The 17058-nt window shown below is 35.5% G+C and overlaps 1 protein-coding gene across 1 annotated transcript in view; it reads left to right on the top strand.

The window, feature by feature from the left end:
- The window catches only part of LOC150095851 (protein strawberry notch homolog 1-like), a 527670-nt gene that overhangs the window by 127946 nt on the left and 382666 nt on the right, over positions 1-17058 (top strand). Inside the window, exon 7 of the mRNA XM_090409548.1 lies at positions 8975-9065. Coding sequence (XP_090265674.1) covers positions 8975-9065 — 91 coding nt within the window. The remainder of the gene's footprint in view (positions 1-8974; positions 9066-17058) is intronic.

Here is a 17058-nt window from a genome sequence, read left to right as displayed (position 1 = left end):
GGTGGGGGGGGGGGGGGGTGGGGGGGGGGGGGGGTGGGGGGGGGGGGGGGTGGGGGGGGGGGGGGGTGGGGGGGGGGGGGGGTGGGGGGGGGGGGGGGTGGGGGGGGGGGGGGGTGGGGGGGGGGGGGGGTGGGGGGGGGGGGGGGTGGGGGGGGGGGGGGGTGGGGGGGGGGGGGGGTGGGGGGGGGGGGGGGTGGGGGGGGGGGGGGGTGGGGGGGGGGGGGGGTGGGGGGGGGGGGGGGTGGGGGGGGGGGGGGGTGGGGGGGGGGGGGGGTGGGGGGGGGGGGGGGTGGGGGGGGGGGGGGGTGGGGGGGGGGGGGGGTGGGGGGGGGGGGGGGTGGGGGGGGGGGGGGGTGGGGGGGGGGGGGGGTGGGGGGGGGGGGGGGTGGGGGGGGGGGGGGGTGGGGGGGGGGGGGGGTGGGGGGGGGGGGGGGTGGGGGGGGGGGGGGGTGGGGGGGGGGGGGGGTGGGGGGGGGGGGGGGTGGGGGGGGGGGGGAGGCGTACATCAGGAGACCTTCAGCCCAATGGCCAAAAATACCTACATAGCCTGGTAGGGGACACCACAGGACTTTTATGAGAACAATAGCTTCCTCACTTCATTCTCAGTTACTGTGTAAGCTGTCCTGCTTTGGCCAAACAAGCAGGACAGTGAATATCAGAATTTCAGAACACAAGGACTACATCCAGTTTCACCAGTACAGCCACTCTGGTCTTGCAGACCATTCTCTGGATGCACACCACAGAATACGGTGGAAGAAAGCCACGATGATACACCGTAGTAAATTCAAATTTGAAAGACTATTCATGGAATCAGCCTCAGCCCTAAGAAACATTCCAAACCTCAACAAATTTGGTTGCACCACCCCAAATTTTGGAGACGTATATCAGAAGACCTTCAGCCCAACGGCCAAGAATACCTACATAGCCCGCTAAGGGGCACCATCAGGTCTTTTAGGAGAAACAATAGCTTCCTGCTTCGTCCTCATTTACTGTGTGGTACTTACGTGCACGTGTCTTTATTATCAGTTCCTGTGTAGATGGCAACGTGACGTTGCCGAAATATTGGAAATATAGATTAAAGTTTAATTTAATTTATATCCTGTGTACCTTGTAAATTCCTTGAATTATTTAATAAGAATATATAGAGAAAGAGATATATGTGATATTTAGTTATCTGAGCTAATTACATAACATGCATGTAATGGTAGCAACTTTTAATAGCTTATGCATATTATTTAAAAATACATATAAACATTTTTGCTGTGAAAAATTAAGAATAATGTCGCTAAAAATGATCTGCTAACATCTTTTTTTTTTATTCCCCAAAGGAAGTATGTGGAATTCTTTTAGGCTCTAAATTACTTTTGTAGATGAGGTCTCCATCCTTAGTCATCACTAATGGTTGACCTTGTAGCTATGAATACTTTGAGATGAGAGTACAGAAGACAACTACAGTTGCCACCATCTCATCAATTAGTATTATTAAAGAAAGTTTTTACATTTCCTATTATTATTTTTAGTCCTGTGAATTACAATATGCAAATATTCTTGAGAAAATATGAAAGTTTGAAAATCAGAACCAAATTTTACAGATTAATTGGAAAAAGTTGAAGAAAACACTGTCAGATACAGTTAAGGAGCCATCTAATAAAATGTTGCATTGAGCTAGAAGACCAACAGCTTTGTCTCAAAAAGATAGAAACAATCAGTGTGTAAAAGAAAAATCATATGAACTTCTTCATTAGTACATCAGAAAATGTCTATACAGGACATAAAAATATATCTAAGAATGCTAAGTTATGTTTAGAAGTGGTAAAACAGAATATAGAAGAAAACGTAATTTTTTTTTTTTTTTTCCCTCTTGCCAAATCAGGCATATCAGCTAGGGAACACAAAATTAAGATGAAATTATAGTGTAGTAAATGGTAGTGCAGATCGTAGGGTAGTCTCCACATTCTTGGAAGCCACTCTACTGCATTTGTTAAAAGGAGAAAAATTATTCACAAAATCAAGTTAGAAAGGTAATATAAAGCCAAGAAAAGAATATTCTGGATGTTTGGAGTAATTATTCAGAAAAAATAAGCAAGGCAACCAATAATAGGACAGTGGTAGAAATTATTCGAGAGGAATATAATCAGGAGCACATTTAAATAGTGGAGGTGGAAAAAGTTCTATTAATTGTCAGTCATATTAACTCGGAGATCTCTTTGTAGTCAATATGGAATGTAGATAACTGACTAGGGCTTCCGATCCAGTTTTAAGAAGTTTTGTCATGTGGAACACCTTGTTAATAGCTATTTCTTTGGATACTGAACAAGTGAGAATGAAATGGCAATTTGGTATTTAGTAATCAATTTGTATTCTCTGTTGGCTTAAACCATTTATTAAAACATAAATATATTGTTATGTTAGCTGAGTTGAACAAGTACAAAGATGTTTTTTTCAAGGAAAATGGTGGAACACCTAAAGGTCTTTGAGAGTTTTTCACTTGGTTATATTATAAATTAAAGATGCCAAGAAATTATATTCTTGGTTTAATCCTTTATTCAAGTGTAAGAAAATAAAAATGTTACTTCACATACAAATTTTTATTTGCTTACCCATGGATAAAGGATTAAACCAAGAATATAATTTCTTGGCATGTTTAATTTATAATATAAACAAGTGAAAAAACTTTAAAACATCTTTCTCTAATCCAGAGTATTTTAGTAATAAGGTGGGACACCTTTTGACTACTTGTATATGGAATATGACTTTTGCATTACTTCGACCTTGGAAGCACCACTGGGTCTGGCTCTCAATAAAAGACAAAACTGGTTTGGGTAGTGACCCTTTCCATAATTCATAGCATTATATAGGAAAACCTTGCTTAATGCAATTAATTAATCCATCGATTAATGCTCGCTAAGCGAAATCGTGTTAAGCAAATGCAATAAACAATGGAAATAATTATAATTTATCCTTCAGTTAACAAATTTTAAAAAAATATCTGTTTTAGAGGGTAAAATCATTAAAGTTAATAAAAATCAGTTGCTTAAATTTTTATTTAATGTCTAAACATTTGATTACTACTTTTTTTTACAAAAAAATTAATTCAAGATGTATGAATATCTTGTCATGCAGTTTGCAATAGCTGGCGATTGCTTTATCAAGATTTTGGTGGACTTCAAAGATTCATTCCATATCAGGATCAGCATCAAACAAAATTTCTTTAGCATGCCCAATGTGATTTAAAACTAACTCAAATTCTTTTGCAGTTAGCTTCTTAGTCATAGCATTCTTTTCTTATTTGCCCTCCTAATCTTTTTCATATGCACCTGTTCTTCTAGTTGAAGGAGATCATTCTCGCTTAACAGTTGAATGGGAATCGAGCAAGTTTCTCACATCTTAATTATCCATTTCATTAAATCCAAGTTCTTTTCCAGTTGTGCTGATTTCTTTAATGATGTTATCAGCTGGGTTATTAAAACCAATGAAATCATTTGCACAGAGAGGTAAGATCTTCTGCTACACGGCTTCTTTATTACTGCACCTTTTTTTTTTTTATCAGTCTTTCACTTTTTCCATATCAGGGGGAATATAATAAAGCCTTATAGGTATCTAAATTAAAACAAAATGAAGGAAAAGTGATAAGAGAACAGAGAATGCATGTACGCTTGCAATGAAAGCTTTGAGTCAACTGCTGAGTGTTGCTGGCGACTGGCTGCTACATTGAAAAGTGCTGCCGCTCGCTGCAGATTTACAACAAAAAATTTTGCATAGTGTTAAAAAAATTGCATTGACTGATTAACACTTGCTTAAAGCAGAAAATAGTATCATTTCACTCACTTGTGCTAACTGATTATTGCGCATATCGAATTTGAGATTTTCCTGTACATGTTTGTAAGATATGTGCGTTGCATTATGGGATGCTAAGGCAATTGATGTGAAATCATTAACCTCTATATACAAATAGCCCAGTTGTGAAGTAACTTCACACATAAACGTTATTTGCTTACACTTGGATAAAGGATGAAACCAAGAATATAATTTCTTGGCATCTTTAATTTAGAAGAAGCATCAGTGAAAAAGAAGTGGAGCTAGTAGAGGAGTCATAGATGTGTCCTCATTTTCACCCTTTTATGGTGGTAGTTTATTATAAAATAATGTTCCATGGTATTTTTCGTTTTAATATATATATAATTTTTATTTGACTGATAGTTTATTGTTGTTATCATTACTATTGTTAATTAGTCTCCCAGATTTTTAGTACAGTGAGGTAGCCATATTTATTAAAGTTAGGAGAATGTTGTAGAGCTGTGGCATGTTCAAAAAATAGTCTCTCAAATTTATATATAAATATGGCTGCCTGACTCTATCCAAAATCTTGGAAACTATCATTATGAGACCATCATCTTGTTAATATTTAAGTCTTCACATTTTCACACTCTCTTGTAGACTGCACCGTTTCTGTGAATATTAAAGAATGAGGTTGCTGGACTTCAATAAGTGTGAGCTTGTTCTGCTCCAATATCTTATTCCCCACCTATGTCCAACCTATATTTAAAGACAATCATGGAATAAAATAACAATTTATTTAATTTTTATTTTTTGAAGGTTAGAACGTTTCAGATTCGCATCTGGGATAGTACATTGACTTCAGGATCAATATGTTGTGTTCTAAATAATGAAGCTAATGAAAATAACAAGAAATAATTAAATGTAACCATTTGTAACATAATTAAGCTCAATAATTTTTTCTCATATTCTATTTAATATTTAGAGACAAAACCAGATATTTGTACAAACACAACTTATGTAATCTCACTTAGCCATATGGAAGCTTCTTTTAATACATCTATCTTCCAATTATCGGAAATAGGCTTGAAGTAAAAGTCTTGCAACCAAACAGGAATATATTACTTGAGCAGTTCCAAAATGCAATTCCAATTTTAGAATTTTCATTTTTTTTTTAAAGAATTAAAAAAAAAAAAAGAAAAGAGAAATAACCAATGTGCACGTCTGTTCTCAAGATCCACAGCGAAACTGCAGTTACACATAGCTGCCACTATTACAGCACTTACATCTAATAATAGTGGGATATGAACTACAGCAAACAACATAATTTATTTATGTTGTTTGCTGTAGAGGATTTACATTACTAGCCCCACTACTTACTTATGATCACAAGTGAATTTTCTATCATCAACGTTTAACCATATAGCAGTTCCAATAATACTAGGCATATAATTACAATACTGAATAACAAATCGCATAGCAAAACGTATTTTTTGTTAAATAAAATTATCACCAACATATAAACTGTAAAATATGAACATAATAAGAAAACATTTATGTGAGATTTTTACAATCTGAACAACAAAAATTTCCTCACTGTGGCCACGAAGCCAGGGTGCATGGTCATCCCATTTGAACTTGGTCTATTGCCTTTCTGCTGTGGAGTGTGCATGTATGTGCCTATTGCATATTATTTTCTTTTTGTTTATGAAATGACTTGATGACCAAATCAAAATATAATTACTAAATAAGAGGATTTATATTTTAGTATTTAGTAAATTTAGTAATTAATTGGTAATAATATTACTAAATAATACTACATATCCCTAGAAGTCTGTTTTTGCTTATAAACAAAAATGAGCGATAATTAGACTGAATATCCATGCCAAGATAAAGAAGACCAGAAATAGCTAAATTCTGGGGTGATATTATTATTATATAGTTATCGTCATAGAGTCAAAAGGCTCATTGAGGGAGAACCCATTATTCACACAATACATATACTTCCTTAAACTTGTTCACTGTTGGGGCATTTGCAACTACCTATGGCAATCCATCCCACTTATTTGCCACTCTCCAAGCAAAGAACCTAGCCCCACTACTCATATATTGAAAAAGTTCTTTTGTGTCACTCTTAAAGAATCTTTTTAGTAACTTATAAGTTTCTATCATGTTTCCTTTCTTCTGCCTGTCAACCAAACTGTTGACAGGCAGAGCTATTCTCATATGGAGCATTCCACAGGCTTGTTACCAACTTGGCCATTCGTTGCTGAATTTCTCCATCTCAGTGGTTCTCAACCTTATGCCTATGGGTACAAATGTGCCTGTTGTCAATTATGTCTCTTCTCCTAGAAATAATATTTATTGAAATCATTAAAACGTTAACATTTGTTATATTACGAACATTTTGTAATTCCTCTGTCATTGAGTGCGAGTGTTAATAGCGCCATTTTATGCATATGTTTTATGTATTTAGTCTGTCAGCAACCTTGAACTTGAGGTATGTGTCACAACTTTACTGGTGTTGTCATTATGTTTTGACCATACATTATTTTCTTGTGTTTAAAAATTATGCCCCAAAATGGATAATCCAAATAAAAAACAACGAACCAATAAATTCAACGACTGGGAAGAAGACTATTGTTTTATTCATAGTAAAGAGAAATGTTTTTGCTTATTGTGCGATGGTTTAATTTAATTGTATAATAAATGTTACATGTGTATTTATCCTACTTTCATAGATAATTTGTTAATTGTTATCATTTGATATGATAAGCAAGTATACATTTTCATTAAAAAAATATTGGTGCCCACCACTCTCTTCCCAATCCCAAATGCACCCATGACCACATCCAAGTAATCCTCTAAGTTTGCCAGTCTCTTCAATATGTTCCTCTGAACTTCAGATCCATTCACCATCACCTCCAGATCTCTAGCCTTATCACTTTCTTATAATCCGTTATCATTAATATGATAAAAAGTATGTAATGTTTTCATCCCGAAGCATATTACCTTACATTTTGCAACATTAAATTGACAACCATTGTCCTTTTACCATACTTCCAATTTAGTTTAATCATCCTGTAGGACAGTGGTGTTCAACCTTTTTTACTATGCGAGCTACTTTTCTGTAATAAGTTATTTGGCGATCTACTCTCTTATATAGATCATGTTCCCCCAATCTGATTATGCACAAATAAACAACTAAAAAAAATACACAACTAAAAACTTTATTTGTGTATTTAAAAATTTATTTATCACTTTTAATTATTTTAATACAACAAAAAAAAAACACAAATATATTGGAATAAAATATTTATTTCTCTATTTTGGAAAACCAAAGTTAGAGAAAAAACAACAGATTGATTACAAACTCACAAGTTAATTTTTTTTTTTTGAATTTTCTGATGTTCAAGTTTTCTTGAAATGGATTATTGATAAAAGATACAATCATTTCAGTTTTATTAAAATCTTTAAATCTAGAATTTATTTCTTCCTCAACTAATTCTATTTCATGAATAAATTCTTTTAAATCATAGTGAAGCATTTCTTGATTTTGTTCAAAAAATTTTAATAAATATGGAAGACGTCTAAATTTGCAGTTATTTATATTTTTCTTTAATAAAAGTAATTATTGTTGGAAAGTTTTTATTGAACTTAACATGTCAATTAAATTTTTATCTCTACCTTGTAACTCTAAATTTAAATTGCTTAATTTCATGCAGAAATCTACTAAAAACGATAAGTGTAACAACCAATTTTTATCACTCAATTGTGGATAAATATCTCCTTTTTCATCAAGAAAATTTTTTATATCGTTAATTAATACAAGAAATCTTTCTAAAAATTGACTTCTGCTGAGCCAGCAAACATTATTGTACAACAGAAGTTCCCTATCATCATCTAGCTGTAATTTAAATAACCACCATTGAAGGGCTTTTCCTCGAACAGAATTTGCAATTTTAAATGTAATATCCAAAACATCTTTTGTGTTTAATTTTTTACTACACAGTACTTGTTGGTGAATAATACAGTGGTACATTAAAAAATCTGGATATTTTTCATCATTTTTACATAATGAAATGAAACCTGATTTATTACCGATCATTGCAGGAGCACCATCAGTAGTAATAGACACAAGTTTAAAAGGCAGAAGTTTGTGTTGTTTCACAAATTCATCAAATGCCGAAAAAATGTCTTCCCCCTAGTCCTTCCCAATAATGGTATAATTTTCAAAAGTTCTTCTTTACTTGAATAATCTTGAAATGCCATGCGAAGAAATACCATTAACTGAGCAATATCAGCGAAGTTGTTTGATTCGTCGAATTGTAATGAAAATGCAACACACTGGTGAATGTCTGACATTAACCTGGCCTGGAAACTTTTCTCTGGCAATTGGAACTCTTTCAGCAATTTGAATCCTTGTCTGTGGCCTAGAAGTAGTCTCTCTCTTTAGCGACGTTAACCGAGAAGCTCCTTTCTGGAAGCAGGAAACTCCTCTCTCAAGCAACGTGGATCCGGGCAGTCTCTCTGACGGCGACTCTGGACTGGCGGCCTCCTCTCTGACAGCAATTCTGGAACCGCGACCCCTTCTGCTTGCTTCAGTCCCTTTTTATTAGGCCTCATATAATCATATAAATATTAAATGATTTATTATGTATTAATATGATTTCTCTAGGGTGTGGCACTTGATGTTGTTGGCTAACTGATCATTGTATTTACTGTCTTCTATCTCTTTAAGTTCTTTGTTTGGTCTACACTAATGATATACTTTTAATTTTAGTATGAAATATTTGTGCTAATTTGTGTGTATTGTGTTTTCTCTCTCGTGACCTTAAAAATATACACAACTGACACATAACATGCTAACTGCTTTACAGTGTTAGTTCTAATTCTGATAGTGCTAATGCAGTATACCCATTAATTTTATATGGATGTTTAGTACACTAGTGTGAAATTAGTTGGTATAAAAAATTGTAAATGGTTGTTAAATAATTGATTTGTTAAATATCCACTTTTTATTAATACATGAAATCAAGCTCCTTAATAAGTTATTATAAGGCTCTTGTTAAGCTAATCCAATTTTTAAAGTCTGCATACTCTGATATCAAATACTGTAAATTAATTTAGATTGCATATATTGTACGTAAGTTGAATCTGCCTTTATAGTTTGTAATTTAGTACATTTTCTTTTTAGGCTTAGTGTTTCTAATGATTTAAAATATGACTCTGAGCGAGATCTAAGTGATATAGGAGCTGGAAAGATAGAAGTACATGCTCTGAATAAAGTAAGTTAGAAAAGAAAGAAGAAAAAAAAACTTGTAAGATATATGAAACAGTTGATTATATTGCAGTTCATAAGAATTATAAATAGTTTTCTTCTTTTCTTTAAGTTTTATTATTCAGTCTTATAACATACACTGACATCCATCTCTTAACAGTCCGTCTTTCCTATAATTTTCAATGTGAATAATGAAAGTAATAAATTCCCCCATCCACCAATGATAGTGATGTATGTATCTGGACCCCCCCCCCAAGTCAATAGTTAACAGCAGTGACCAAGCGAGTCATCTCCCTCAGATCTAAAATACTCTTTAACTTCTATTTTTGTTGGATTTCTTCAGTTCATTAGTAATACCACTCCTTTTGTTCTATTTCTTAAATAACACATTCAATAATGCATACTAACTTCACTAAAATTACTCTAAATGCATTGTATTTGCTATCAAGTTAATGTAAAACTTGTTAGTCTTGTTGACTGATATTATAGCTTTTGTGATCTTCAGAAATAGGCTGTGGTTTTGAATCCCACAGCATGCATGGATGCTTGAATGGCTTTAGGGTAGTTGAGGAATTTCATTACCCAATTTGGGAGCAATCTGCTTATTTGGAGTACTAAGTGGCCTCACAAATTTCCACGTGTGGTCCCCTAGAGGAAGATTCTGGGTTATTTAACCATTTAATCAGGGGTGTGATGATAAATTTTTAACTTTATTCTAAGGGGGGGGGGATGGGAAGCTGCACATTCTTTCTCTGTGAAAATTACAATTCATCCTCCTCCAATTTTTTTTTTTAAGGTGGGATATAAATGAATTCCATTACCAGCAAACACATCCAAGATCTTATTTTTGCTTGGCAGCTACTGCTTATGGTAATTACCTTATTGAGTTCACAATTCTAGAAACACAGGAACTTTGCATTTCTACAATTGAGTGGATGTTCGTAGAAGAATATCTATCATACCTCTCCTTGAAACCATTAACAGACAAAGCACTCACAGCTGACTCAGGCAACCCAACCGATTCCATTCATTTACCACTCTTCAAGCAAAAACTAGTCCTCATGCCCTTGCTAACTACACTCTTACCCAACTTCCAGGGATGACCTCTTGTTCTAGCGAAGTGCAGAAACATTTCCCCTGCATCAGTCCTATAAAATCCTTTAAGTAACTTAAATGTTTCTTTCATATTCACCCTTTTTTCACCTATCAACCAAGTTCTGCAATTTACAAATCTTCAATCTGTCCTTCGTAGGGAGAATTCCACAGACCATTCACATCTTGGTAACTTTCCTCTGGATCTTCTCAACCACTTCCTCATCTCTAAGAAACCCAGGTGAAGAGACCTGAGCACCATAATTCAGATGTGGTCATATCAAGGCATCTCTTTCAGATATTCAGATGAAAGGAATGATAACTTCCTTATTTCTGCTTTTTAGTGTGTTCCAAGTAATCCTGTAGGTACTGTTAGATCTTGAATGAAGAGTTTTTTTTTTTTTTTTTGTTTAGAAATACTTCATTTAGGATTTAACAAGTTTAACAAATCAACAAAGATATACTTTACATAAGTAGAGATGCAGATTGTTCAAGGATTTATAAATGAATACCTTTAATGTAGAATTACTCTATAGAAAAATAATAAATGTAATCTGTTTTGTAAAGTTTAACAATGAAAGAAATATTCCATGAAAATTGTTTATTACGATGTAAGAATAAGAGTTCAAAGTTCACTGGCGAAACTTTCGGATAAATGTTTGACCTGCGGCAATCAAGTATGCACGGGGAGTATGGCAGGTATCTAGCGCATGGTCATGTGCTGGATACCTGCCATAGAATACGGTGGAAGAAAGCCACGATAATACACTGTAGTAAATACAAATATGAAAGGCTTTTCATGGAATCAGCTTCAGCCCTAAGAAACAATCCTAACCTCAACAAATTTGGCTGCATGAGACTGCCTCAACTTTGGGAAACCTACATCAGAAGACCTTCAGCCCAATTGCCCAAGAATACCAACATTGCCTGCTAGGGGACACCATCAGAACTTTGGGAGAAATAATAGCTTCCTGCTTCTTCCTCACTTACTGTTTGTTGTGCCTGCGTGCACATGTGTTGTTCTTAAGTTCCTTGCAAATGGCAACGTGAAGTTGCCGAAATATTGAAGTATATTAAAATTTATTTTAATGCATATACTAGTTTACGTTGCAATTTCCTTAAATTATTTAGTAAAAATGCATAACCAACGTCTAAGCCTTTCCATGACAATGACAATAAGTTCGTTCCTAATGTCCTTGTTTTTAATATGATATTGCCATTGATGCCATCTGTTCATGCCTCTAATCTTTTTCAGGACTCTCATATCTGCAGTATCTAGTTTTTGGTCAAGTGTTTTACTTCTGACCCAGCTCTCAGATCCATAAGTTAAAATTGGTTTGAACACTGTACACAGTTTGTTCACAGCTAATTTAGTGTTTTGACAAATTTCTCTCTTATTCCATATAAATTTATTCAGTTGACTTCCTATCATACCAGCTTTGGTATGATAGGAAGTCAGCTATGATAAATTAAATATGTCTATTTCCATATTTAATTTACCATCTTCGCTACAAATCGTGCGTGAGTAGCTGAAATGTTTTACTTGTTCTATAGGTTCTCCATTCACAATGCAGTTGATATTTCCAATGCTCTGCCTATTGTCTTTGTCTTGTTATTGCTGACCTTCATACCATATCTATTGCAACAGTTATTCAATTTAGTCAGGGAATCTTGCAGATTTGTAGCAGATTTATTTAGAAGTATAACGTCATCTGCATGAAGCAAAGAGCTAACATTAACATCTCCAATTTTGATATCAGGTTTAATACCACTTTCCTTCATAATGTGATCCATATAGATAATGAATAACAAGGGGGGTGGATAATGTACATCCTTGTCTGACATCAGATTTAACATTAAACCATCTTCCTGTGCTTCCTTCAATTCTAACTGCTGACTTACAACTCAAATGAAGACTTAAGTACTGCTTGATATAATGCCCCATTGACACCATATAACTCTAGCATTTTGAATAGCTTCTCTCTTGGCACCTTGTCATATGCCTTTTCCAGATCTACAAAACTTAAATACAAATCTTTTTTATATTTCCATGATTTCTCAACTATTTGTTATAAAGTGAAAATCTGATTCTGACAGCCTCTATTTGGCCTGAGTCCAGCGTGTTCTTCACCAAAATTTTCTTCCACCATCCTTCTCAACTGTTTCTAAAATATACTTGCATAAATCTTACCAGGAACACTCAGTAGAGAAATACCTCTGTATTTCTCATATTCAGTTTTATTTCCCTATTTCTATATGGATACTATGAGAGCTCTACTCCAATCATCCGGAATTTGTCTCTCTGTCCAGGCCAGGTGAACTATGTAGTGCAGCCATTGCAAGACTTTTATACCTCCATACTTGAGCATTTCTGGTTGAATATCATCTACTCCTCCTGCCTTTTCACATTTCAGGCTTTGATGGCTTTTTCTACTTCAAGTATGGATATGTATTCTTGAATGCAAGTCTGTTGAGTGTTTTTTACTACTGTGCTGTTACTATTTGTTTCATTTAGCAGTTTTTTCAAAGTAATTACTTAAACCTCCAGAATATCTTGCCACCTTCTTGATATTTATTTTCTATGTTCATAGCAAAGTCTTCCCATGACTTTTGTTTAGCTAGTTTTACAGTGTTTAGCTTCATTACATTTATCTCTCTCTATTCTGTAAGAACACAAGCTGACTTATTTGCCAGGAATTTTTGATATGCTTTCATTTTTTTCTTTTACTGCCTTTTTAACTTCCTCTGTCCACCATGGAGTTCTGAATTTTCTATCCTTGCAGACAACCTCACCACATGCTTCTCTGGCTGAATGAATCAGTGTTTTCTTCACAACTTGCCACTGAATCTCCAAGGTTTGATTCCTGTTCAAACTCTTTCATTTTTTTCTTGAATAATGTTTTTGTATATTAGTCTATACAAACATTATTGTGGTGCAGGGGGTGCTTAAGGGTCAAAGCTGTATAACTGAGAGGAGACCTCCACATAGCGATTTCAGGTCAGAAGCGATGGTCATTTCCCACGGCTTCTGACCTAATGTCCAATACTCACCTTCTCACAGTGCACCTTGTTAATTATCTACTTAGATACTGAATGAACGAGAATGGGCTGGCAATTTGGGATTTAGCTGACCAAATTATAATTGTATTCTAGTATAATTTAGCAAATGACCAATAAGAATTCTTATTGGTCATTTGCTACCAGTGACTTAGATCCTCCTTTATGCAAAGGAATTAATTTGGCCACCTTCTACTCTCTTGGGACTTTACCAGAGATGGAACTTAAACAGTCAAGTCAAAGGCAATGCCAGTTCCCTCTGCATTCTCCTGAAATGCGAGCCAATATTCCATCCAATCCCACATCTATATTTTCATTCAAATTCTGCAATATACTAAGTACCTCCAGTTTTTCATCTTCTGTTCTCACTGTTCACATCATTCCCTATCACCGCTGTCATAACAATATCTTCACTTTGGATGATATACCCTTGCAAAATGATTACTTGGTAGCTCAACAATTTCATATGCCTCTGTCACCTCTCTACCATCTGCACTCAAAGTTATCCTTCCATTGTTATTCTTTCTCCTACTTGCCACATGATGAAAAAACTGTGTTTGGAATTTTCTTTCATCTGTTTGGCTAATCTCTTCTCTTGCCTTCCTTACCATGCTGGTCAATTTTATTGCCTAATCTTTGTACTGTTCACAAGTTAGCTGGTCACCTTTCTCCTTATATACTCTCGACAACATATTCTTTGTTTGCAGCTCATGCTTAATGATATTACTCATCCATCTTACTCCTGTGTGATTTACTCTCCTGACACTTGGGAATACAGTGTGATGTTGCTTCCTCCAGATACCCCTTGACTATCCCCCATGCACTGCAAATATGATTCATTTGCATATCTTTATGCCAGGATTTCACAAACTGTTTCTGCAGAACACTGGTGTTCTGCGAGAAGTTCTCCTGGAATTTGTCATTTTAATTTTCTAAGCATTTCTCATGAATAAATATTTTATAGTGGAAATATTCTCAGGATAATAATATTCATGAATATGTCGAAAAGCTCAGAACCAGAACACCTAATAACATCTGTGTAGCAAATGTTAGTGACCAAGCCTTGTATTTTTAAATGTGGAAGTATTCATGAATTATTGTTAATTTTCACACATAGAAACCTTTCAACATTTGGGAAAGGGAATACCGCTGTTTATGACCGGTCATAAAAATTGCCTGCAAGTGGATTATAACAATGGGTGGCATATCCTCTGTTCTCAAAACTGAAGGAAATGACATCTGTGTAGCAAATGTCAGTGAATAAGGGACATATTTTTAAACAAAGAAATGTTCATGATTTATCGTTAATTTTCACACATTGAAATCTTTCAACAATCGAGAAAGAGAATACCACTGTTTATGACCGATTACAACAATGGGCAGCATATCCTCTGTTCTCAAAACTGAAAGAAATAACATCTGTGTTGCAAATGTTAGTGAGCAATCAGCAAGGAAGTATAAAGAAAATTTTTCCACTAAAATTGAAGATCAAGGTAGTCTGTATCCAGTTCTCAAATCTAGTAATACTGAATACTTCGCAAGTTCGTATTTTGTAGAGTGAAAGTTTCAAAACCGTAGTGCCGTGATTTTTTCAAAGTAATAGGCCTGCAGATTTAAATTTTAATATGAATAAGAGACAAGGGACTTTGTTTAATTTTGGTATTAAGAAATCTCTTATTGAAGGTGTTTGTGACGCAACAGATAGGGAGTCATCCACCACCAGCCTACAAAGCAATCTCCAGGATATACAAAAGGAGGGGAAAACTACCAGCACACAGGAGAAAAAGTCTGCATTCGTAAGTACTTATAATAATAATATAAATTTTTGGTGATCAGAATGGGATATGTCAATGAAAATCAGCACAAATTAATTTAATGATGTTTATGTTTAATCGATGTTTAATTAATTAATAATTAACAATCAATTATTAATTAATAATAAAAATCAGCTAAATTAACAATTATTAATTAATACATTACAAAATAACCAAGGTGTTCCGTGAAAATTTCAGGATTTGTGAAGTTTTCCATCTTAGGAAAAGTTAGGGAAACGCTGCTTTATGCAATGGTACTGCTTCAAGCTACCTCCTAAGTGTTTCATAATCACCTGCCTTATAGTTCCACATATACCCCTTCTTACCTGGAATTTCCACGTTTTGCTACTCTTCTCTACTTCTCCCTCTTGTTCCTAATACTTCTGACATTGCTACCTCCCAAATCAAGACTATGATCACTTTTCCAATCAGAGGCAATGTAACCACCTTAGTTATGGACAGGTCTTCTGATCCTATAACTAGATCCAACACTGTTGTACCCAGAGTCCCCTCTGTCACATTCTGCTTCAAGTAATTATCTCTCAGTAGGTTTATAAATTCTATTTCCTTCCTGCCATGTGATCTTTCTTCCTTTCAGTCTATATCTTCAAAGTTGAAGCCCCATCCCCTGTAATAATTTACTTTTGCTAATCTGCTTATGCATGTTTTCCACATCATTCCTGGCACCCCCTGACCTATAGCAGCAACCAGTTTTATGATTTGTGCTATTGGTCTCAATCTTGCACCAGATTTACTCAAAAGAATCAATCTGGTGTGAGATTGACTCCTACTCTCTAGAGTAGAAGCCCACCTAACTCCTACTGTTGATGGCTGCAGTTCAACTATCATCAGTAGTATCCCACTCACTGTCCTATCTGAAAATACTAAATCCATCACATTAAGTCACTGTAACTACACCATCTGGTGTTAACCAGGTCTTATTAATGCCTATAACATTTGGTGAGATTGCACTAACCAGTGGCAAAAACTTCTCCCTCTTGTTCCTAATACTTCTGACATTAGTATATAGAAACTGCAATACCTCTTTAGTTCCCCAACCACCCTTCCTTCCTGAATCGACTACCCTATTCAATATTTTTGCAAAAGAGACTAGATTCAGCACTTGGTCATTCTCACACTAATTTGCCTTGTTGGTGCTTTCACACACTCTTCTGCATCCACCGTAATTTTTTTAGTTTTTCTGACTTTGAACTTCTACACTCTCTGTGAATACAAGCTCTCTCTCTCTATGTACCAACTCCAATTCTGTTTAATTGTAGTCTCTCTGCATTGTACAAATCTTTGTCCATTAAACTTAGGCCATTGGTCCATAAACTCCACGTCATTCTTTCTCACCTCTCTGATCGTTGGTTCCAGCCAAAACAATCGATTCTTTCACCTTCCCTTTCTGCATTACTAATATTATTAATTTTCACACCAGGGAAACAAGATTTTGTAGTTCTTTCATGAAATACCCCCTTATCATAGAATTGCAGTTAAAAATTATCTGCTTACACTCTTTCTCTCATCTATTCTTAAAATTTTCTTTTTGGCTTCAGACCTGATTTTTTCTGTTCTTATTTTGACTAATCTTTTGCTCTTTCTGCAGCCTTTGTCCTGTGAAGCATGTAAGCAAAATATTGCAATATTGCACTTTGTCCTGTGAAGCATGTAAGCAAAATATTTCTTTATTTAGGTCTTCTACATTGTCCTGAACTTCTGCCACTGCAACATTTACAAATGCTATCTTACGATTACTTTGAATCATATTTCTGTCACCATCGTTTAAACCCAGAACTCCATTCACTCCAGTACTTTCTGTTTCATGGCTTTTAGTACTAATTTCCACTGCTTCACCCCTTGCACCATGATGTCTTGGCTACCATTGTTCTCTTTTGTATTGGTGCCATGAATAACAGTTTCTGTTGCACACAATATAAATATATCAAAAATAAATACACTCAAGAAGATTGGGGTAACTTCCTATTGACAGATTTCTCCAAATTAGTCTTCATCAGGATTTGAGTATTGTCACTT

This window comes from Typopeltis vanoorti, chromosome 19, assembly GCF_054136105.1.
Source record: "Typopeltis vanoorti isolate ZY-2024b chromosome 19, IOZ_Tvanoo_1.0, whole genome shotgun sequence".
Taxonomy (NCBI): Eukaryota; Metazoa; Arthropoda; class Arachnida; order Uropygi; family Thelyphonidae; genus Typopeltis; species Typopeltis vanoorti.
This window is presented reverse-complemented; position numbering and strand designations above follow the sequence as displayed.